Genomic DNA, 23,818 nt, shown 5'->3' on the forward strand with positions numbered 1-23,818 from the left:
TCCTAATTCATTCTCAGTTTGCAGATAGGGTGCAGCTGATCTTTGTCTGCTCTTTGTAACAGGTGAGCTGCATTGCACTGTTTCATAGCTGCCCTGTTCCTGCTGGAGGAGGCTGTGCTTTTACAGTAGTCAGCATGTATGTGTGCTTTGCTGCTTCTGTTGGGAAACAGCCACTTCAGCCGTTGGTGGTGGGTGTTGGCTCTCTGAGTGAGTGTGCTTCAGTCTGACTGCAGAGAGCCCCTCTCACCCTGCAGCAGGCTGCTGCCTGGCTGCAGAGCAGGCTCATGACTGCAGGGGCCACAAGCCCCAGCTTTGCCCAGCAGGACACTGGTCAGGTGGTTTAGTGCTAGTTCCTCTTCTAGCTTCAGGAAGCCTGTCCTCATCAAGATCCTTCTAACTTACACTTTTCAGATGCTGAGATGGGCACAGAGAGTATGTGACTCCCAGTGCATTTATGTGAGAGGAGAAATCAGAGTGCGTTTAAATTTGCAGGCCAAATTTTCATGTTGGTTTGTATCATCCTGCACTCCCTGTACCTCTGCAGATTATTCACCTTTATAGGGGCAAAGCTCTTCTTCGGCAGGCAGCTGTGCCTGCCTGCTTGTGTCTGTTCTCATGTTCTTTGCAATACCCTTTCTCATCTCTGGCCAGCATGGCTGGGGACTCGCTGCTGCCTGCAATCCCTGCCCACAGCCTCAGGAGGAAACCTGAAAATACTTGACACCCAGAAGGGGGGCACAACCTGGTGCCCTTGGCTCCAGCAGTCTTGTTCATCCCTTTGCAGGGATATTGACTGCTACAGAACAATCACAGCAGGTGACATCATAGGCCTCATGATAGAATCATAGAATCATTAAGGTTGGAAAAGACCTCTAAGATCATCGAGTCCAACCATTGACCCAACACCACCATGCCCACTATACCATGTCCCTAAGCGCCTCATCTACTCGTCTTTTAAATACCTCCAGGGATGGGGACTCAACCACTTCCCTGGGCAGCCTGTTCCAATGTTTAACCACTCTTTCAGTAAAGACATTTTTCCTCACATCCAATCTAAACCTCCCCTGGCACAACTTGAGGCCGTTTCCTCTCGTCCTATCGCTTGTTACTTGGGAGAAGAGACTGACCCCCACCTCGCTACAACCTCCTTTCAGGTAGTTGTAGAGAGCGACGAGGTCTCCCCTCAGCCTCCTTTTCTCCAGGCTGAACAACCCCAGTTCCCTCAGCCGCTCCTCATAAGACTTGTTCTCCAGACCCCTCACCAGCCTCGTTGCCCTTCTCTGGACACGCTCTAACACCTCGACGTCCTTCTTGTAGTGAGGGGCCCAAAACTGAACACAGTATTCGAGGTGCGGCCTCACCAGTGCCGAGTACAGGGGCACGATCACTTCCCTACTCCTGCTGGCCACACTATTTCTGATACAGGCCAGGATGCCATTGGCCTTCTTGGCCGCCTGGGCACACTGCCGGCTCATGTTCAGCCGGCTGTCGACCAGCACCCCCAGGTCCTTTTCCGACAGGCAGCTTTCCAGCCACTCTTCCCCAAGCCTGTAGCGCTGCATGGGGTTGTTGTGGCTGAAGTGCAGGACCCGGCACTTGGCCTTGTTGAACCTCATACAGTTGGCCTCGGCCCATCGATCCAGCCTGTCCAGGTCCCTCTGCAGAGGGACCAAATATCCCACTCTGATATTTGGTGCTTTCCTAAAAGCCCAGCTTGTCGGTTCTGGAGAGTGCATGGGAATCTTGCTTTTTACTGAAAGGAAGAGGTTGTTCTTAAAATCTGTCATTCTGCTGTATGCAGGGAAAAGGCAGGAGGACTCAGAAGGCTAACTGAAGTGCAGTCTGACATTTATGATTACTTAAAACAGCTCCTGAGTTCTAGAGCCTGTCTCCTGATTTGGAGACCTAGCCGGTGAGGGTTTTAGAGGTACTTGTGCCAGGGAGAGCAGGACAAGAAATACTGGCCTGCTGGGATGAAGTTTATGGTTATTTGTGTGCAGTTATTAGTTGTTTTATCCTTACCTGCCAGCCTTGCCCTGTTTGGAGACTGACCACAGCCCTAGTCCAAGGGTAGACTGGGAGAGGAATTGTTGCTGGGAACATGCTGCATTTGGGCTGATGAACTGTTGGATTTGTGTGATGCAGTAGTGGGAGGCAGAACATGTTTCTCTGCTGCTCTTGCCAGTTAAAAATGCTCCTTGGTGCCTGGAAACACAGCTATCGGTATGTGCATGTTTGTATGCACTCATGGGTTTATGCGGGTCTGTGTCCCACCCTAGAGGCTTGTTCACCACAGTTGTGCACGGGGACAAGGGACTCTGAGCATGGGTGATGAGAGTCTGCAGAGAAGCCATGCTTATTTAAGGTGCTCTTATTAGCAAGACTGAATGTTAAGTCCTTTTCAGAGGCTGGTGCAGGAACTTCAGTTGCTTTGGGACCAAACTGTATGTTTGGTCATCTTGAAATTAGGGTATATCTACTAATGTGCAGTGGGAGTTAATATTAAATGATGAGGGATTTAGCTGCTAGAGGAAGAGATAAGGGAAGGATAAGTGTGCTGGCCCATCTGTCAGAGCTCACTGCGGGTGCTGCCCTCCAGGGCACTGCTGCCTCTGCACTGGCATGGGAAAGGCTGATTCCAGCCAGGAACAAGCCCCTGCTAGGTGCTCCTCTCTGAGCAGTGGCAGTAACTGTCTCTGCGGGTGCTGCCCTAGGAGCTATGGGGCACGCTGGTTTGAAAAGGACTTGGCCACCTGCTATGAAAGGTACCACATTAGAAATCCGCAGGCTGCAGCATCCCTCAGCCACAATAGTTGTGTGACTCTGCACCCTTCTGATTAACTTTGCTGCTTAGCTTGGTTATGCTGATGCAACCATAATGTTTCCATTTCTAGATCTCAGCTCTGCACCTTATTTGCTGAAGAGCCATGAACCTCCTGAACCTTATGCCTAGTATGTTGCTCAGACCGCCTGTAGCTTCTGCCTCCCAGATTGTCTTGAGCTGAAGGACAGGAAGCAGGGGCTGTGCATGTAGGGCAGGTGAAGTGCTGGTCCTTGGGGCCAAGACCCCATCTGCAGTGGACTGACCTCCTCCAGGATGTATGCCTCAAGCAGCACTTGTGTCTTGGCAGATATTGGTATTTCTATGTCCCTGCAGGCAGGTGTGGGTACAGGTGAGGAATCTGCAGTCTATTTGGCAGGTGCCTTGCCATCCCTGGGCAAAGCCCATAATGATGGGATTCCTGGAAGGTGGTTACCTGCTGAGTGCTTTGTCCTGCTTTGTTTTTTTATCACCCAAAGAGTGTCTGTTGTTTGAGCAGATTTGATGGTATTTATGTGATGCTGTAAGTGTCCCCTTGCCTGGTAATTTTACTGATTAATCTGGATCATGCTGGAAAGTCACATGTGCCTTGTACCAGAGGGTATGCCACCATGTGTCTGTATTATTCAACTATAACAAATGCTGACAAGAACTAGAAAGATGAGCCTGAGCTGGAGATTGTTCTTGCTTTGTTAGCAGTGTTTGGGAAGGACAAAGTTTGGCAGTTTTTCTGGCTGGAAAAGTGAATCTTGGGAGATCTTTTCCATGTTCTACACACAGCAGCGGAGGTCCCTACCTCTTCTGTCTCTGTGCCCTGAGAACAGGTCTGCCACCATTACTTGCTGCTGCTTTTGCAGAGTCCCTGGGGGTCAGGTTTTGGGAGCAGAGGCTCTTCTGGCACTAGGAGATGGGACCGTGCAAGTTTGCTGCTGGTGGGTGTTTATGGCAGCACTCAGTGCCATATTCAAGGAATTGGTGTGGAGTATGTTTGGAGACCCTGATTTGTCAAGGCCTCTAGCAAATGCTAAGTGGTACCTCAGCCTAAAAGACAAAACCAGCCTGACGCTTGGGATAGTAGCCTGGTGTGGCCCGTGCAACTTCAGGGGGAACAGCTTTCTCAGTGACAATCCTGCTAGGGCTCTTGGAGGCATGGGGCAGTTCATCTGCATCAGACCCCCACTTTTCCAGGATGGACTAGCAAACAGCATCTTGGCAAGAGGTGGCTTCTGCTCACAGTCTGCACCCCTGTCAAAGACAAGGATTTTCTCTGTCTCGTGCCACTAGAAGAACCGGAGCTGGCTGGGGCCGTTTGTTTGCCCTGCTCTGCACATGCCAAATGGCCTGGACTTGCTCCCTGCTGGGACGGGTGACCTTGGAGGTGTTCTGGGAAGCGCCTGAGCACTGTCCTCCCATCTTGCATGGCGTATTATGAGCTGTATCATTACGAGCAGCTCAGTTAAGTCATTACAGCCTTGGTGAATGCATGAGCTTTTTCCCTCTCATCCCAATTCATCACTATTGTGCTGACATGAATCATTTTCATTATAAAATGCTTCAGACCCTGTTAATTAACAGAATTGCTTAAATTTCAATGAGATAGTGCTTGCCCAGAAATAACGGTTTTGTATTCATAGTGGAGTGGCAGGAGAGGCCTATAAGCATGACTGGCTGAGGCCAGTCCTGTGCAGCCCTGGGGAAATGGTGCTTGTGCAAGGCCAGTCCTGCCTGCTCTCACATAGGAGGGTTGCAGTTCTTGCTGGGACGTGTGCCTAGAGGTGCATTCATCGCTCCCTTGTCGGTGCTCCCTCAGACCCTTTGGATGAGGTGGGATGGGACTCCTGGTCAAATGGCTTCCTCTGAACAGACCCAGGATGAATGAGGGAGCCAGTGCAGACCCTGGGCCCCATCACAGGCACCTGCTGTTTTCCTGTGGAGGGGTTGGGATGCTCCCTAGCAGAAATTCTGCAGTGCTCTGTGCTGCCTCTGACCTGCATGCTGGCTGGGAGCGTGGACCTCGGTGATCGAGCGAAAGAAGGGCTGAGAGTTACCCGAATGTGTAAACAGGCAGATGCTGGAAGTGCTCGAGAGGTGGTGGGTGAGACAGAGCCTCCTCTTGATTCGTGGGGCTGAAGGCAGTGGGAGTCCAGGGAATTACAGAACCAAAATGATAGAGGGACAAGGGAAACTGGGTGAAATTGTGCCTATCTGTGAGAGCTGGGGAGCTGCAAGGATCTGAAACAGTGGTTATGTCTTTATAATAAATCCTAACAATGATAATAATTGGAATAATTGCTAGTTTCAGAAAGCAAGGAGAGATAAATGTCTCCAGAACAGTGTTGCCAGCTCCTGCTGCACCTGTAATGTCATGCAAAGGGGGGGAGAAGGGGGGGAATTTTATTCTCCCAGCTTAGTGGCATTTCTGACTGCCTTTGGGCCACAGCACCAGTGGCTCTTTGGTGTGACCCGTCCACCCACGGCCTTTGTCAGGAGGTGCATAAGGTCATGCCAGACATGAATGGGGAAACTGTGGCAACCTGCTGGCTGTGGAGGGCTGATGCATAGAAGCCTCAGGGTATGTCCCTGAAGCCACATCTTGTCTCCTTGCAGCCTGCTGGCACTCAGCTCTCCCCTCCACTGTGCTCAGGCTGTGCTGAAGGCTTCCTAGGAGTGTCTGCCTTGAGCCAGGTGGCTTGGATGGCTGTGATGCTCTGCCATTGCTCACTTTGTTGCATGTTAGCAAATGTCTTGCAAGTTGCTGAGAGCAACTGGATGATTCTCTGCTGTTCGCTTGGCAAGGGAGGAGCTCCTTGTTCCCTCCAGGTGGGACCTCCTCGCTGGAGACCCACACCGAACAGCCAGGCAACCCCCTTCCAGCACCTTCCCTAACACCAGGCAGGATTAGTGGTGAAACAAAGCAAAGATGGATTTTGCAGTTCACAGTAGGAGGAGGTAAAGCTAATAGTTAAACAGAAAAGCCTGGAAGAGAGAGCAATTACAAAAACAGAAAACAATGTCTAAATCTGTGGGAATGTTAATAAACTGAGCTGGAGGGGATTTTAAGCTGATTCCTAGCTGTTCTGGGGTGTTGCTGGTACAGTGGGACTAGGAATGTGCTGCTAATGACCTTGCATCCATGTGTGCACTCGTGCTCATGTGTGCCCCTGGTGCCACCTCAGGGCAGAGTCATCTCTTTCCTTCATTCTCAAAATAATTTCTTCTCTGCTTTGTTTCCATGTAAATGAAACACTCCTGGGTGACTCAGGAAGTCATAACTTCTGCTATTCACAGTGTTTTCTGGGTTTTACTACGCTTTGTTTCTTGTTTTACATTCCTTTATATTTTAGTCCTGGTCATTTCCCCCAAACCCAGATGACTACTGAAGACCTATAAACACTTTTAAGAGACTTCATTTCATAAAAAGTATTAACATACCATACATTTTGTTAAGCTTTATGGTCTCTAGTGCATTCGCAGCCCCTGACACAGAGCATGTATGTCATCTCTGGTCTCCTTAACTTAGAGGGACACTTGAAAATGAGGGATTTTGTGCAGACAGACTTTTGGAAATACACTGCCTGCCCTCATTTTCCAAATCAAATAGGGGAGCCCTCCAGGCATGCTTGGGCCATGAGGCACCTGTGAAATGGAGCTTGGGCTTGGAGCACCGATGTTCTGTTAGGAATGCTGTGGCAAGCCTGGCTCCTGCTTGAGCAGATAAGGATAAGTGGGCTGTTGCAGATTTGTGCCAAAGGGGTTTCATGACTCAGCCTGGGCTTTTACACAGCCTTTCTGTGCAAACCTTTCTGTGCTGGCCCCAGTGCAGTGCAGCCCCCGCATCTGGGCGAGTCCTCTCTCTCCTGTGCCTCTGGCCCCCACCAGCCTCCTGGCCTCCCTGGAGAGAAGTACAAACCTCCTCTGTGCTGGAGTTTAACCCTGTTGGAGCTACTGGCAGCCCACAGTAGAAGCAGCAGTCAGGAACCTTTCATGCAACACGCCTGTGAATCGGCTGCAGAGACTTGCTGGGATCAGGTTGGGCCTGTGGCCATTCCTGGGCTCCAGGGGGATTTTCAGGATGTTTCTGCCTGGCTGACAAGCCCCTGGGCTTGTTCGTCTCTCCGGAGACCTTTTCTCCCCTTAGTTGGCTTTTGCTTACATGACCTCTGTGAAGGCTGCAAAAGGGTTTGCTCCCCTTTGCACTAGGGCCCAGCAGATGTTGTTTGTTGTTGCCAGCAACATGCTCCTATGGTAAAGGCGGCTAACAGCACCTAGGGCTGCATTAGGAAAAGCATTGCCAGCAGTTGAGGAAGGTGACCTGTCCCTTCTACTCGGCACTGGTGAGATGACATGAGTGCTGTGTCTGGTTCTGGGCTGCCAAATATGAGAGAGACATGGGCATACCAGAGTGAGTCCAGGGAAGGGCTATGAAGATTGGTGAAGTACTGGAGCATCTGCCATATGCAGAGGGGCTGGGAGATCTAGCTGATCCTGTTTAGAGCTGGGGCTTGGATGCAGTAATCTCAGCAGCCCCTTCCAGCCTCACCCCGTCTGTGACTGCGGATGCTCTGCAACCTGTCTGTGCTCACACTGTCCTGCCGGTTTCCAGGTGTGATCCGGACAGCTGTGGCTGACCTGGACCGTGAGACACAGGACCGGTATGAGGTGGTGATCCGCGCAACGGACATGGCAGGACAGCTGGGTGGCCTGTCTGGATCCACCACAGTCACCATTGTAGTCACTGATGTCAATGACAACCCACCACGCTTCCCTCAGAGTAAGTCCTGACAGCAGTGGGAGGTGAGCACTGGCCCTTGGTCCTAGTCCTGGCCTCTCGTGGGTGGTGGGACAGAAGCTCAGCTCCCAGCGCAGCCTGGCACACGTCTGCAGGGTGAGCCAGCCCGGCTGCTCATGCTGCTTGCAGGGCAGCAGCACCAAGGTACCGTAGCACGCATAGCTCCTTGCCTGGGTCTGAATGTGTCCCTGCCTGGCAGTGTGATGGAGGGGCAGCTGCCTTGGCTGAGCCTGTCCATGAGCTTGTCCAGGGTCCCAGACAAGACCCCTGCTCCTGGTGCTAGTCCTGGGAGGGACTGGGCTGTGTGGTGGGGAGAGCAGAGCTGGCCCTTTCCTGACCCCTCTCTGAGCAGTGCTGGGGGAGAAGGCAGCCTGGTCTGTCATGCTGCTGTCTCCTGGGAGCTTGGGCAGGGACTCGGCTGTCAGCTGCTGGCCTGGCCCCTCCTGGCTGCTCCGTTAGATCTTGGTACACTCCGCCCTAACTCAAGGCATGGTGACACTGCCCAGCTCACAGACAGCAGCCTTGTCACAGGACAGCTCTGTTTTCCAGTCACTGCTAGTGGCCTGTGGCTCATGCTTGTGTCTTCTCTGAGATCCGCCCCCAAATGAGGAGGGTGGGTGATCCTGTTGTGAAGAGTGGGCTGTGCAATCCCTGCAGTACACACCAGCTGCAGAGACCGGCAGCACGTGGCTGGTAGACCAGAAAGGGTGCTGCAGCTGGAGGAGGCTCAGCTCTTTAGCTGCATCTCCTAGAAATTAGAAATGGTAAAGTTTGCAAAGAATGGGAGAACACTGATTGCAGGGCAGTGTCCACACGGAGAAATCAGCCTTTACTTCACCTGGTACCTTGAAACATCAGTGCTCCCCAATTATCTTCCCTCAGCCCTTATTTTTGGCTGGGGTATGTGTTTCTCCTGGTAGGGCATTCTGGACTATAGACACTAGTAGAGTTTGGACAGCCCTCGTAGTCCAAGGGTGCCTCCAGGAAGGTATGTGAAGGGCCGTATCAGGCCGGAGGGGGTTCAAAGGCAGAAGCAGTGACCCTAGTACCTTTTTCTCCTCCAGAGATGTATCAGTTCAGCATTGTTGAAACTGCCCCTGTGGGCACTGCCATCGGGAGGGTGAAGGCAGAGGACTCTGACGTCGGGGAGAACACAGACATGACCTATCAGGTGAAGGATGAGGAAGGGGTGGAGATGTTCAAAGTCACCACGGACAGCAATACCCAAGAGGCTGTGATCACGGTACAAAAGGTGAGAGATGAGGAAAGCTGGTTGGGTAGGGAGGGCACAGATCTCTATGAGGACCCTTTCCTTTGGGGACTCCTGCTGCTGCATTTGAGTTGAAATAAATGCTCCTCTGAGTGCTGCTCTAGCAGTAGCGGTTGCATTTTTGTGCCTGCAGGTGCAGGGAGACACCTGCCTCTGTTCTGGCTGGATGGCAAAACGCAGACCTGTGTCTGGGAGGAAAAGCTGAAAAGAAGCAGCAGCACAGTGCCTGCTGGAGCCTGCACAGGGCGGCTCCCTGGGTGGCAGCGAAGAAGCGAGCCGTGCATAGGTGAAGCTGTGCACAGGGCTATGGAGACAAGTGCTTACAGCTGTTATTGATAGTACCTGTTAGGGGAGAAATATGCCCACCTAATTCCTATACCTGACCAACACCATTTTTACTATCTGCTTTTGGTGGCAAAAACAATCAAGCAAACACTTGATGCAGGCAAGAAAGAATGATTGTTCACCAAGGCCACTGCATTCAGATCGCCTCCCCTGTAGAAATAATAGCAGGGTGATTAATCATCAAAATCCACTCACTTGCAGCACAGTGTGCTGTCTTCCCAGTGAATCTTGGCTGCCCACACCCTGCGCAGCCTGGATGCCCTGTTGGAGGCCCTGAGGGGAGCGGGCTGGAGGCTTCCTCTTCCTCTTGCCCACCTCAGAGTGGGCACTGCTGGCGGGAGGGCAGAGCACGAGCTCCCAGCCTCCTGCAGAGGTGCTGCCTGGGGAACAGGTGGCTTTAGTGCTGCCCTGGATGTCTCTGGTGAAGGAAGGGGCAGCAGGGGGGCTCCTTGGGCTGGGTATGGCTAACCCTCTCTTGTTGTCCCAGCCTCTTGACTACGAGTCAAAAAAAGTGCACACTGTCGTGGTGGAGGCCCTCAACAAGTTTGTGGACCCACGGTTTGTGGACCTGGGCACATTCCGGGACCAGACCATTGTGCGGGTCTCGGTGCTGGACGTCGATGAGCCCCCCGAGTTCCGGCCCCCCTCCAACCTGATGGAGGTCCAGGAGGATGCACACGTTGGCTCTGTCGTGGGGGTGGTCACCGCCCTGGACCCGGACACAGCAAACCATCCTGTCCGGTAAAGCAGGCGCCTAAACCTCACATCATCTTCCTTCCAACGGTGGGCGTGGGGTCACCTGCAAGGGACACATGTGGCCTGGGGGGGCTCATGGCCATGGCTAGGGCAGAGGGGAGGTGATGGCAGAGGAGGAGGGGCAGTGCAAGTGAAGGTGACAAGTGCTGCATGCATGGCCAAGCGTGTGAGTGTGTCCTATGGGGCAGGCAGCTGGCAGGTGAGTGGCAGCCTGTGCACAAGCAACAGGCAAGCAAGAGCAGCCATCTCAACAGGTGATGGATAAGTCACTGGCAAGTGATGGGTTTGTGAGTGGTAAGGGAGTATCAGGGAAGGTGGCTGGGTAATGCTTGCATGTCCTTGCTGCTGACAGTGAGGCATCTGCAATGGTGCCTGACACAGGCCAGATGAGTGACCAGAAGTGACAGGAGGGCAGTGATGAAGGATGACAAATGAGGTGAGGCTTGGGAGGTGCGGAGCCACAGCTTGGCTGTGTGTGTGTGCATGTTTGCACAGGGATCAAAGATCAGAGGAGTTTATATTTGGGCAGGGGACATAATCCAGGCAGCAGCTTATCTGCACAGGACACTTCCTATTTCCATTTAATTTGTGGCTAAAGAGATTGTTACCTCGTTAAATTGTTATTACCTAAGGCACAAAGCAGCCTTCTGGCTCTGCCAACTGGCCTGAGTCACGAGCAGTTGGGTCAGAAAGCTGGTGTTCTGAAAACATTCTCAATGTGTGGAAAATTTCCTTGAAATGTGTGTTATTGTGCCAGATGACGACAGGGCTGCAGGCACCTTGTGCACAGCCGCTCACTTCAAATGAGCAGCGGTGGCTTTGCATTTGAGAGCTCTGTAGGGAGCCTGTCTCAGGCAGCAATAAACTGGGATGCAGCAGGGACAGGGATGTGGGGTGGAGGAGGATGTGGCCAGGGAGGGCTCAGTTACAGTACTGATTCCATTCGACGATGTCCCTGTGCGGCTGCTTAGGGTGCTGAGCTCCAGCACTGTGCAGCCATGGGGAACGCACTGGTTCAAGGTGGGGTGAGGGGTATCTCCAGATCTTCATGGAAATGAAGATTGAGATGTTTAGAAAGCTCAGAGAAGAACTTACACATGGAAAGCTGCCATCTACAGATGCCTGGCAGCTAGCAGAGAGTATTGTGTCACAGAGCTGGATGCTGAAAGCTGTCTTTGGGGTGAATGTGAATGAAATCAGCCTTGGCATGCCAGGAACTAGAACTATGTATGTGAGTGTTGCACTACTTGCACTAGTTGGTGCTGTCTGTTGGACATGTTCGCAAAGTACCTCTGCTCACCTTGTCATGTGGCTACCCTCTCCATTCAGGCTACACGTCTGATTTCTTTGTAGCCTGCCCTGAGCACGTGGCTGTTAGCTTGCACTCTTCAGACATGTGCAGTCTTTCTACACATCTGTGTGTGTACACGTGTGCATGTGCTTTTTCACTTGACTGTTTCTAGCAGTGCTACAGAATATAGATTTTATTTTCTGATCTGTAATTGTAGGAAAGGGGCCTTGGGGACAGAACTATTCTTATTCTCGTTTTCTCTTGTTCTTTGTGCTGCTTCCCCATGGAGCTTGTTGCATTGTTTGCAGACAGAACAAAAGAAAGCAGAGGAGGAAGGCTTTCTACTGCTGTGCAGAAGGTGATGGGGACTTGGAGCAGAGAGAAGCAGATTCAAGTACTCAGCAGGAGCAAGATGGTTAGAGCCCAAACTTTGCTATGCGAGTGTCTCTTATAGCAAGCTTAGTGTCAGACAAGGCAATGCCTCGTGCTCAGGCATGAGGGCCCAACCAACAGGACTCCCAGGCATCTGCTGCAGCTTGAGAATTGCAATGTGTTTTCCCTTGTCAGGCTTGATGCATTCAAATGTGTCCTCCCTCCAGCTATCCTCGGGCAGGTAGCTCATCCTGTGTCCCCCATGCTCCCCTGTGGCATTTGGTCTCTATCCATCCATCTCTCCACTCCCCTCTGTTCTTGCAGTGCTAGCTGTCATGAGCAGTGGCAGCTCCGTCCCCTTGTGATGCTCCCTTGGCGCTTGCCTGGGGAGTGCAGGTGGGTGAGCCTTCCCTGCCATTTTAACAAGTACCAAGAGAAGATTCAGGTTTATATTGGTCACGCTGATGTGGCAGCAATGCAGGAGGAAGGTGGTGTTAGATGTCTACTGTTTTCCTGTCCTCTGGCTAGCCAGGTAATTTAATAAAATACTTTGCCACGTAGGCAGCTGTTCACAGCTTCAAAGTGGTGCACAAACATTAATGCAAGCATCCTGCAGCACCCTGCCAGGATGGGACACTAACCTGTCAGCAGGAGACTGCAGTAAGTCACCTAGCATTTCAAGTGTGCTACTCCAAAGTACAGTCACAAGAAGCCAGCACTTGTACTTCACCTCTGATATATTAGAGAGCAACTTGTCCTGACAGCATGACCAGTATTTGATGCTTGGCTCCTTGAAGTTGGTATGAACCCTTTCAAGTTGCTGCAGTTCAGTGGATCCTTTTTAACTTCTGATCCTCATCTGCTAGAGGTGGGAGCAAAGACATGGCTGTGTTTCTGCGGTGGCTGCTGTCTCCTGGACTCTGGTCTGTGTGTTGGCTCTGCCCTGTAAATAGGGGAGATCCACAACCTTCTGTCGTGACAAGATGCACTTTCCCCTTGAGGCAGGAAAGAACAAGGATTACCAGAGACAACAGAGCAAAAATCAGCTCTGTCAGTGTTTCCAGGTCTTGCTGACACCAGGCTGCCAATAACGAGGTTTGGGAAGTATTTTTAGCCAAATGGGAAAGGAGGTGCCCTTGGCTCTTTGTTTTCGTCCTCAGGCCAGCACAAACAGGGCTGTGCGGCTCCAGCTGCACCATCCAGCCTGAAGCAGCTGCTGGAGGCACATTTCAGCCTGGTGCTCCCCTGCCCTCCTGGTGATCAGCTTGTCCCACAAGGACATGGCCACTTGGTGTGAGAACAAATCCTTTCCAGATGAAGCTGAGCTGGGTTGCAAAGTGACCTGTTGCAAAGACTTGAGGATTGAAGGGGCGTTTGACTCCCCTGTTCTTGGGAGGCGTCCCTGAGGCACTGCTCGCTGCCCCTCTCCCAGCTGCATATGGATGTAGAGCCCCTGGCAGCTGCTTGCCTGGCTGGGAGGAGAGCTGGGGCATAGGGTGCCCGAAGAGCACCCCATCTCTCTGGGTGAGCAGCTCCAGCTTGTGGCTGCTCAGAGAGGGACACCCTCCCTCCAGTGCTGACTCCGCGAAGCAGGGAGTCATGCTGAAGTTCAGCATGGCAAAGGGGCTGCACGCATCCTCAGGGGGAACACGTCCTTGTTTGTTTGCCTGACAAAAACTGGAACCACTCTTTTTCAGAAATAATTTAGTTTCCAGTTGGCCTTTTGGCTTTAGCTGTACATTTCCTGGGCGTCGTGCAATTTTTCTCAGCTGAGCCATTGTATGAGGTAATACAGTGATAGACTGTCTGTGTACGTGAGGCTGTTTGTATGGGAGCCTTTTGTTTTTCTCTCTGCAGTGGGAGCCTGTGCTCTGATTGTGTGCATTCCAGGCTTTATCAGCACTGGGAAGATGTTGCTTGGGATTTAAGGTTCTCTGAGATATTCTTGTTTGGCATTCACCAAATCTGGAGACACGTGTTGGACATGGGCATTTTATAGACTCCAACAGCATAGCAAGAGCTACAACCTGCTTCAACACAAAAGGGAGAGGAGGAAAAAACAAGCACCACAAAAAAGCTTTTCACACAGTGTTTGAAAAGCTCCCTATTAACAAAACACATGGCATAAAATGTGCTCCTTGTTGCATTCAGGGCGAGAAGTGAAACAAACTGCTTGAGAAATGCATTAACGAGAAAGATGAGCACCAAGAAAGCTGTCTAAATTAAACAGTCACTTGTAACATCCAAACCAACAGACAGTGCCAGCAGGAAGAGAGGAAAATGGATTACAAGGTCCGCATCCCAATCAGAGCTGGGGACTGCAGTTCCAGATGTAGAGCACCAGCAAGCTTTAGGAGGAATGAGCATATGTCCTATCTGAGTACCTGGAGGACCCAGGGATTAATTGCTACCCCTTCCCAGGTGAGAAGCGCCGTTTGACTTCAGTGGGATGGATGAATATGAAGCTGGACTACTAGAGGTGGAGAGGCACACAATGATGTATTGCACAAAATGATGTAAACTGAGCACAGTGGATAGCTTCTCATTCTAGCTGCTGTAGCACAGGGTTAGCCATAAGCTCTTGGAAGGGGAGGTCTGTCGTTGTGTAGAGCAGTGTGGAGAGGGTTGATCTGCAGCTCTGACCAGGTTATGGCTTGGGGGGGGCGGATGGACATCCATGTGCCCCCTCAGTCCCCAACTCCAGTGCCAGCCTAGTGCTCCAGACCCTCCACAGTACTTTGCGCAGATGGAGAGCTACAGACCCACCTGGACTGGCCACCTCCAAAATCAGTGTGTAGAAGCAGGCTCAGCCCTGCTTTCGTGGCAAAGGTAGGCAACACTCAGAGCTCTGTTTCCTTCCCCTGGTGCAATGTTGAGAAGGTGGCAGCTTTCTGTGTAGCAGTGGTGGCAAAGGGATCAGATTTCTGGTTTGGTTTGTGCCCTGCCATAGGGTATGGATAGTCAGTCCTCAGCAGACAATTCAGAAGTGACAGGAGACAACCTTAGCAGCAAAACAATTAGAAGCATAAGAAAAGGATACCAGTGGCATGAGGCAGAGCGCTCCCATACCAGCCTCCTGCCCTCTGGTCATGCAGGCAGCCGGTGTCAGATGTTTCGAGGCTCAGTGATGTCTCCCATCACTAACTGGGTTTTTCTGTGTAGCTATTTTTTGCAGACATCTTTGTTTATGCAGCAATGACATGAGTGTGAACAAAACAGGCATGTGCTTACCTGAGAAGCAGGAAAGGCATATGGAAAGTGAAGTACCATCTTGAACTCTTAACAGTATTCAAAAGTGGAATGGAAGAACAGGATGTGTTCGAGGCCAGGTGATGTGGGAGAACAATGGAAGCAGTTATGCAAATGCATCAATTATGCTATTAGAAAGATATTAGGTGTTGTCATTCCCGTTTCTATTCCTCCTTCCAGCAGTACATTGGACTGCTGTGTACAAGTTAGAGTGTCCAGACCTCTTCTTTCCCTTTGTGAGTGCAGAGTGGATGAGAGGCTGCAGTACATGCCAAGACAGTGTCACTGTCCCTTCTGGAGCTGGCTACGTGCCTGTAGAGGCTGTTTCCAGCTGGGAGTTGGGGCAGAAAATGCAGGATGGTTAAGAAGTCCCTGGCAGTTGGTTCAGAGATGCCTAGGCTTGTACTTGGCTTTGTGTGGCAGATCTCTATTGCCTCTAGATGCAAGGAGGGGAGAGGAATCCAGCCATATATGTGCAGAACATGCTAGAGTGTGCATGTGCACAGATGTAATTTAGGTAGTGATTTTTTTAACACTTTTCCTTAGCTACAAGCAAGTGCTGTTGTATTTTCTCTCTCATCCCCCTGTCTGAAAAGGAGAGCTAGGGAATGTAACCTGGTACTGTATAACACTAAACAGCGTGTAAATGCCTTTGTATGTGCCTCCATCAGAGATAGAGCTGCCTGGCTGTGTGGATAGGTGTCCCTCAGGAGGCACTCTCACCTGCAGCTGGTTCCCCCCCAGGGCATGGGACAACAGCATGGAGGCCATCAGTGCCTCTGTGCAGAGTGGACATTCTGTGCAGAGTGGTCATCCTTGCATGCAGAAGGTGAGCTGGTGTTCCTTGGCTGTGAGCCATGTGGATGATGGACCCACAGACCACAGCTGGACTGTGCCAGGTGAGACGCAAGCACTTGGGAAAGTCAGCCTGCAGTGTGCGGAGCACCTCCACCGTCCGGAACGTGCTTCTAGCCTGAAGCCTGTCCTGCTCTGCTCCTCTTGTCTGATGTGGCCTCTCAATACTGTCCTGTCACGTCAGCTTTCCAGCTTGCTTTATCCCTACATCTATCTTCCTTCTGTTGTTGGACATGTGGCTGAAGGCTTTAATTTATTCACAGCCCTCCTTTTGGTAATTTATCCTTTGTACTCTTTGCTGTCTTGTATTATTTAATTCTGTAAAGACTCGGGGAAGCAGTGTGTATGAAAGATGCTGTACACAATAACATTATGCTTTATTGTTTGTGATTTGTAGGCCTTCTGGATTTCTAATTCTGATTGCAGTGGTGGTGTTTTATTTGGGTTACAGCTGTGCTCGAGGGCCTCAGCTGGATTGGGCTTCCCTTCCAGTCTCTGCCTCCAAGGAGCACACATCTAATTGTGCCCTGGTTTTAATGTTAGCTTGCTTTATTCCATGTGTAATGGTTGGAAATGCAGGACATGCCACTGGGACTGATTGCGTGGGCTCATGGTGTCATGGCTAAGGTGCAGGGCTAAACCTGGGTGTCTGACTCTTCTTGTGAGCTGTGGTGTTGCCCTTTGGGAAGAGGTGGGAGTTGTGCTCTCCAGAGGTGGCATGGAGAGCAGGTGGGCTGTTGATGGGATGCCCAAGGAGGGGGCTGTTTGGGGCAGCACTGGAGCAGCTGAAGGAGAAGAGTGAGAGCTGTGTGTGAAGGGTCTCTGCTGAGCAGCTGGAGCCGGTCGGAGCTGGAGGAGCTCTTCAGCCTGCTCCTGTGAAACTGGGAAGCCCAAGCTAGGGCAAATCTCAGGGCTGCTGGGGATGATGTGCTGTGTTGATTGTGGGGATGCTGGCTGTTGCCCACCTCTCTGCTGCACACGTTCAGTCTGGATTCAGAGGAGACCTTGCCATTTGAAACTGCTGTAGCTGCAGTTCAGGTTATCTGCAGGTCCAGCTCACAGCCTGCCTGTGTGCTGCTGTACTGTCCTCCAGGTCTCTCACTTGGGTGAGAGCTGCGGCAGGATCAGGAGAGAGGGTGGTAGGTGAGGTGGGCTCCTTGAGCAGGGGTGCCCTCCTTCGATTTGGGTTGGTGTCCTTCCTGAACCTATAGCTCAGAAGCTTCCCAGAGTCATGAGTGGAGTTACAGCCCATGATTTCTATATCACTCGTGTCTATCCTGAGCGTAAGGTTCCCATCAGAGCAGGTTTTCCCCCTTGTCCATAGTCTGTGCTTAGTTCCACTTTATGCACTGAAAGCCACACTTTAATTTTACTCGAGGGCTCTGGGCTTGTAGCCTGGTAGAAACATGGCCTTTATGTACCATGCCGCAGCAGAGGAAAAGTGAGAGCAGTGATATAGGGCCTGTTGTGTTAGATCCCTATATTCCCTATACATCCTGGGGCTGATGACAAGGTTGGGCTTGGCACATCCAGCTGTTCAGTTTCCCCTTTTGCCTGGTCTCAGGTACGCCATCGACCGCAGCACAGACGCAGAGAGGATCTTTGACATCGATGCCAACACAGGTGCCATTGTGACAGGAAAGGTCCTGGACCGGGAGACGGCAGGGTGGCACAACATCACTGTCCTGGCAATGGAAGCAGGTGAGATGGAGGACTGCTGTGTGGAGCAGACAGTCTGTGCTGGACTGGAGTGGGGCAGACGGGGAAATACGGGTGCGTTCACTGTAGAGGTGACCAAGATGCAAGTGTTAACACTGAAGTAAAAAAAAATAAAATGTAGCAGCACAGAGTCTGACATCTCCCTAGACAACCTAAAAATACTCCTCCTGACTTGAGCATTAATAAGGGAGCATGGTCGAATAGTATATTTGATGAACACTAATCAAAATTGTGTTATCTATGCTCCAGCTCTGTCAGTCATCCCTGTGCAGCTCTCTCCCTGCATTCACACCTGCTGAGCAGCTCTGGGGGCTCCCAGGGGGTCTGTGTTCACATCACCTGCGTCCCCCGGTTTAGCCATGTGCTGTGGGTGGATGCCCCATCAACTGGAGCCCTGTGGCACAGATGGTTGCCAGCACTTGCTTCTGCTGGGGGCTCATGGTTGTTGGGATTTGCAGGCTGTACCTGCACACTGGGTATGTGGCTCTGGATGCCTCCCATGCCCTTCTTTGTCTCCCTGCCCTTGATGTGGCTGCAGGCTTGGCAAGGCACAGCAAGGAGTGGATGGGAAGTCCCGGCACTGCAGCAGTGGGAAGGAGCTGCAGGGACAGAGTGTTGCTGAGCCCCCATGCTGGGGACAGAGAGCAGCGGTGCTGCTAGGGCTGGTACCACCAGGCTGCTTCGTCTCTGTCTGTAGTGCTTGGCATCACCCTGCAGCCCACCAGGAAAAGTCTCAGGCAGAGGATGAGGTGAAGCTCTTTTGTCCTCTTCTGAAATTAGCTCCTTTCTGACCCTCCCACGAGAGCCCTGGTGATGGTCTCTTCCTTCCCTTATGGCTGTGCTATCCTTTAGACTGTATTTACCGTAACTGCCAAATCTGCTCACACCCAGCTGGGAGAGCCGGGAGGGAACAGCTTAGTGGCTCTGCAGGCTTTGTTAGTTTATCTTCCCCCCGCATGATGGGGGCGGAGGAGCCTTGGCATGGACGCTTCCAGCAGAAGTTCTGTTTGTCTTTTCTCCAGTTAAGAAAGAAAAGAACAAACTTGGGTCCTGCTGCTCAAAGGAGCTCTGAATAAACTCCTCTTGAGGAATGAAAAGAAAATAATAGCAGCAAAGGGCAGGCTTTGCTTCCCTGCAGGTGTTCCGCGGTGGGTAGGAAGCTGCCCTGGGCATCCCACTGCCCTCTGTCATGTTTGCACAATGCCTTGGCTCGTGGGCTCTGCAGGTCCTGTGCGCAATGGTGGATCTGGCCCCATGGGCCCCAGGGGAGTGCTCTATGTGCCTCCTTTTTCTGAGCCTGAAGATGGAGAAGGGACTTCAATCCCAGGCACCATGCTAGGAAGCAGAAAGACATTGCCATATTCTTCACATTTTGGATGTGCAAGTCACCAGGGCAGCCTGGGACCTGCTGTGCTCTGCCACCCCACGGCAGCTGGTATCAGGGAGCTGCTTTGGCTGCAAAGCACCTTCTCACATCTGCAGACATGTGCCAGGACCTGTCTGGCTGTGGCAGGAGCCTTCCCCAGGCTTTGCTTCCAGAGACCACTCAGAAGTTCTGGTTCTCATTTCTTCGCTCATTCTTGAGCAAGAAGATGCCGTTTCACATTCAAGGAGCCATGTCGGGGCCTGACTTGGGGCCCAGAGATTGGTTCCTGCTGCAGGGCCCCCCTGCCACAGCAGCAGTCATCCACTCTGGCCAGGTGTCATGGTTTAACCCCAGCTGGCAACAGCTGGGGCAAGTTACCACCCAGCTGCTTGCTCACTCCCTGCCCTGGTGGGATGGGGGAGAGAATCAGAAAAGTAAAAGTGAGAAAACTCGTGGGTTGAGATAAAGACAGTTTAATAAGTAAAGCAAAAGTCATGCATGCAAGCAAAGCAAAACAAGGAATTTGTTCACTACTTCCCATCAACAGGCAGGTGTTCAGCCATTGCCAGGAAAGCAGGGCTCCATCATGCGTAACGGTGACTTGGGAAGACAAACGCCATCACTCTGAATGTCCCCTCCTTCCTTCTTCCCCCAGTTTTATATGCTGAGCATGACATCGTATGTATGGAATACCCCTTTGGTCAGTTGGGGTCAGCTGTCCCAGCTGTGTCCCCTCCCAACTTCTTGTGCACCCCCAGCCTACTTGCTGATGGGGTGGTGTGAGAAGCAGAAAAGGCCTTGACTCTGTGTAAGCGCTGCTCAGCAATAATGAAAACATCCCCATATTAGCAACACTGTTTCCAGCACAAATCAAAAACATAGCCCCATACTAGCTAATATGAAGAAAATTAACTCTATCCCAGCCAAAACCAGCACACCAGGCCAGGATACAGGCTCTGCTGCCCCAGGAGAGGAGGGAGCAGCAGCCCTGGCCAGAACAGCGCTGCCCCAGGGGGCATGTCTCTGGCTCTGCTGTGTGTCCCGAGCCCCTCTCTGTGCTGATGCTTTCTGCCTGCTGGCCAGAATGACCTCTGCGGTGCTATCGTGGGCCCTGCCTGGCATCAGGCAGTGATGGGCAGGTGTGCTGGTGCTGCCCAGCCACACCAGAGGGAGGGTAGCCTGCTGCATAGCCGCAGCATGTCCGGCAGGCTCCGTGAGGAGGCTCTGCCAGCAGTGGCCAGGGAGGAGGGGATCGCGGCGTTGCAGCACAACTCAGCATCTAGAGGAAACATGAGGTGACAAGAATCAGAAGGACAATATTTACACACAGCAGCTAGGATTTCAGAACAAGTCAGTAAATGCTGCGGCTCCCCTCCAGCAGGGAAGCCTGTCAGGCTCGATCGCTTCAAAAGCTGGGGAGACTTCAGTGCTCTGACTTCTCCCATGGTGAGCTCTGACTCATCCGTTCTAACTGCCCAGACATTCCTCCCAGTGACATTATCCTTAACGTTTTGTAATTGTGAAATATTAATGACTGATATTGAATTTAAACTACAATTTATGTCTGAATCCTCTGGCGGAAAGGGCAGTTGTAAAGGTACAGCCTTCCAAGTGATAGAAGGGTTTCAGAGCAAGGCCATGCAGCAGCTGTCAGGCTGCGCCTGGCACAGCGGGATCAGCCATGGCAGCGTGAGCACAGGGTGGCTGGGAGCCTCTGCACTGGTGTTGGCGTGTTCGGTGCAGCAGTTCCCGGCACGCAGGTGTCTGGGGGAGCTGGCAGAGCCCTGCAGTGTTCACTGTGGGCATGTGGGTTGCAGCTGGCTGCCGCAGGGTCTGCTGCACAACTGGGCAGGACATTATCAACTCCGGCAGAGGCAGGTGATAAAATATTCTTCCTCTTTCCTTGGTGAGATGTAAACTTTTCAGAAGGAATGGGGAGCGAGCCCACCAGGTGTCCTACTGCCCGGGCTTGTGCCTGGCACCCCAGCTCGATGGGGGTGGTGGGAAGCCATGCCCACTCAATTCCTGTGGTGCTGTGCCTGCTCAATTCCTGCAGCACGTGGCCTAGAGTGTGTTGCACCAAGGTCTTGCTTCCCTGCGGCCTCCTTGAGCTGACTGTCCTGAGAAGGGTTTAACGAATGGCAGCTGATGGAAGGCTTGCCTACTGACAGCACTTGTTCCCGCAGGCAGCCTGTTTGTTAGGTTTGAGCAGCTCGATATAAGAGCTGTCCCCCCACCTTTGAGAGCCCCATCTGGGACCTGGTGCTGCTGCAGCAGAGACCATGTCCAGGGGTGCATGCCCCACCTACAGATAACTAAAGCAAATGTATTTGCATCTGAGGAACAGTAAGAAAAGCCACAGAAGGTGCCTGGCTGCACCTGTGAGGCTGGCTGAGCTGTGTGCTGCTGGCAGGAGGAGAGGAGGGGCAGGTCTCCCCCTGTGTAACAGGCACTCACCAGTGTGAGCTGCCTCTGCCAGCTGGTGACCCACAGAATATTTGGCCTTGCAATGTGGCAGCCAGCAGGAACCATGGGGGCTGTTCAGCTGGGACCAGGCCAATCGTTTCCAGAGATAAATCTTCATTTCACTCACAAGCTATTTACCTTCCTTGGGCTAATATTAGTGATTCTCTTCCTGTTTTCCTCTTTGCTCATGTAAAATGATGAGGCCTTGACTGCTGTGTCCACTGCTGGTAATTGAGATGATAAATCTTCCTGCTGGAGACTGGCTTTAATCAGAGCATTGTGTTTGGATGCGATTTAATGACTCTCATGCTGCTGAGTTCAGGCAGGACTCGGGAGAGGTGAGAGCTGTTTATGTGTTACTTGGCTTAACTGCTGTTTCCGCTTTGCTTTCCCTCAGCTGGGAGCCACGTTTTCAGCTCCAGCCTCTGATGGAGCTGCCTGTGTCCAACGAGCCATACCCCTGGCATGCCCCTGCTTTGTCCTTGCCATCAGTGCTCTGCTTTGCAGTCAGGCAGCTGCACTGACATCTACAAAACCACCCTGTGCTTCACAGCCATGGTACAAGTGCTGGAAAGCAGCGTGGCTCATCCCAGTCTTCTGATCTGCATTTTGTTCTCCCAGTTTGCTGAGATAGCGAGGAATAAATTCTACCCCTGCCTCTTCCCTACTAATGTAAAAATTTTGAATTCAATATTGTACCAATTTAGTCTTGAGGCAGAAGAGAGTAGGTCGTACACTGCACCCAACAGCATTTGTGATCTGTGTTTCCCCAGGTGCTGCAGCCACAAACAGCAGCCCATGGTCCTCTGGGCTTTCCTCAAACTGTGCTTCAGACCCCAGGAAAGCTGCAGAGCACCTTTCTGCGTGTGGTATCACTACATGGCTATGTGTGCAGGCAGGAGTGCAAATGCTATGTGTGCTTCAGCAATGGTTGGATTTGGACCTTCACAGCAGAGGTTTGGGTGTAAAAATGCAAAGTGCTTTATTGTGAATTTGTGTGAGGGTCTGGAGGGGTAAGGACTGGATCCCAGCACAGCAGTAACCACGGATCCCCTCCTTTCCTGCCATGGCAGGGGTGGCCGAGCATCTCGGCAATCCCTTCCCATTACTCTGAGCTTCTGCTGCAAAGCTTCCAGTGTTTGAGAGCAGTTGCCCAGAGCTACTTGGTGTCAGTCCAGCAGGCAGCTGGCTGTTCGGAACCTGGGGAGAGGGCAAGTTGTTGGCATTTTGCATCTGAATGTTTAAGACAAGAATATTGTACTGTTCAGATTACTTTCATGGTTAATTAAATTAAGAAAAAATACTTCGGGATGTGGCTGAAGATTCAGCCAGAGCATTTGAGGCTCGGCCTCAGTGTTGCCGTGCAGCAGCACTGTGGCTTTCTCCTGCTGCAAAGCCAGGGCCCTGCCCATCCCTGCGCTGTGCTGCCCGTCTCTGCACTGTGCCGTCCACCAAGCGGTACCTTGGCACAGGTGGTCTGGGCCACACTCGCTGCTTGTCCTGAGCTGCACTGTCTGTAGCATTGAGGAAAGTGCAGATGCTGCAGTGTGGAAGGGATGGGCAGAACTCTGTCCCCCACCCCCAGCAGGCTCCAGCGGCTCTGAAATAATTCAGCCTATGTTGGCAAAGGCAGCTGCCAGTCATCAGCCTGGAGCTCCTGTACTGCACTGCTGTGTTTCCAGCATTTCCCCCTTGTTCTGTGTATTTTCCATGTCTCTTTCCTCAGTCTTTTCAGATTAATAGCATTCCAGCTCCTGGAGGAAATGCAGAAAAGCAGCATATTTAATTTTAATTTAGGAAAGCGTTTAGGTAGTAGCCTAGTTTCCTCACTGCTGTCAATCAGGCTTTCTCAAGGCTGACATCAATTAGTTTAAAAATATTGAATGTAATTTTGCCTGACACAACATATTGCAGCCACTGCAAAATATAATTTATTTTAGAAGAAGAAATAATTAAACTAATTTGCATGTCAGTCAGCTGAGCTGGAATACCAAGGAGAGATGCTGCAATAGAAGATGACTTTTTTTTTCCTCTCCAGTTGCACTCAGCCTGACATATGCAACCCTCTGCCCTGTCCACTGGCCAGGTGCTGCTTGGCAGAGCCCTTCAAGGGTATGTTTCTGTGCCTTCCCGCAGCCATCATCCACCCAGTCTGCTGTTCTTCCTGGCAATGGTACATGCCTGCTGAGCATTTACTTTGGTGTGCTGGAGCATGTGTAGTGGTATGTGCATACATTTCTGTGTATGTAGAGGAAGCACATGTCGGAGCTTTTGGCCTTGCAGATGTGAAGTCTGCATTGGTTAAGCGCATCATGCTTTTCATCACAGATGTGAATCTTATTTGCACTTCTGACCATCATAAATTCAGTTTATGCCACACAAGCTACAGAAAACATATTTCAGAGATCTTTTGGAGATTTTTTTTTTAATACATCCAACCATTTTTCATATTTGCCACCAATAAATCCAGGTACTGGCTCAAAGGAAGAGGAAGGTTAATAAAGCATTTGAGGAACCTT

The 23,818-nt window shown here is 51.5% G+C and overlaps 1 protein-coding gene across 1 annotated transcript in view; it reads left to right on the plus strand.

Moving 5' to 3' along the window:
- The window catches only part of CDH22 (cadherin 22), a 62,071-nt gene that overhangs the window by 20,413 nt on the left and 17,840 nt on the right, over positions 1-23,818 (plus strand). Inside the window, exons 4-7 of the mRNA XM_076352322.1 lie at positions 7,425-7,592; positions 8,675-8,862; positions 9,713-9,966; positions 17,313-17,449. Of these exons, the coding sequence (XP_076208437.1) occupies positions 7,425-7,592; positions 8,675-8,862; positions 9,713-9,966; positions 17,313-17,449 (747 nt within the window). The remainder of the gene's footprint in view (positions 1-7,424; positions 7,593-8,674; positions 8,863-9,712; positions 9,967-17,312; positions 17,450-23,818) is intronic.

The sequence above is a fragment of the Aptenodytes patagonicus genome, chromosome 14 (assembly GCF_965638725.1).
Source record: "Aptenodytes patagonicus chromosome 14, bAptPat1.pri.cur, whole genome shotgun sequence".
In the NCBI taxonomy this organism is placed as follows: Eukaryota; Metazoa; Chordata; class Aves; order Sphenisciformes; family Spheniscidae; genus Aptenodytes; species Aptenodytes patagonicus.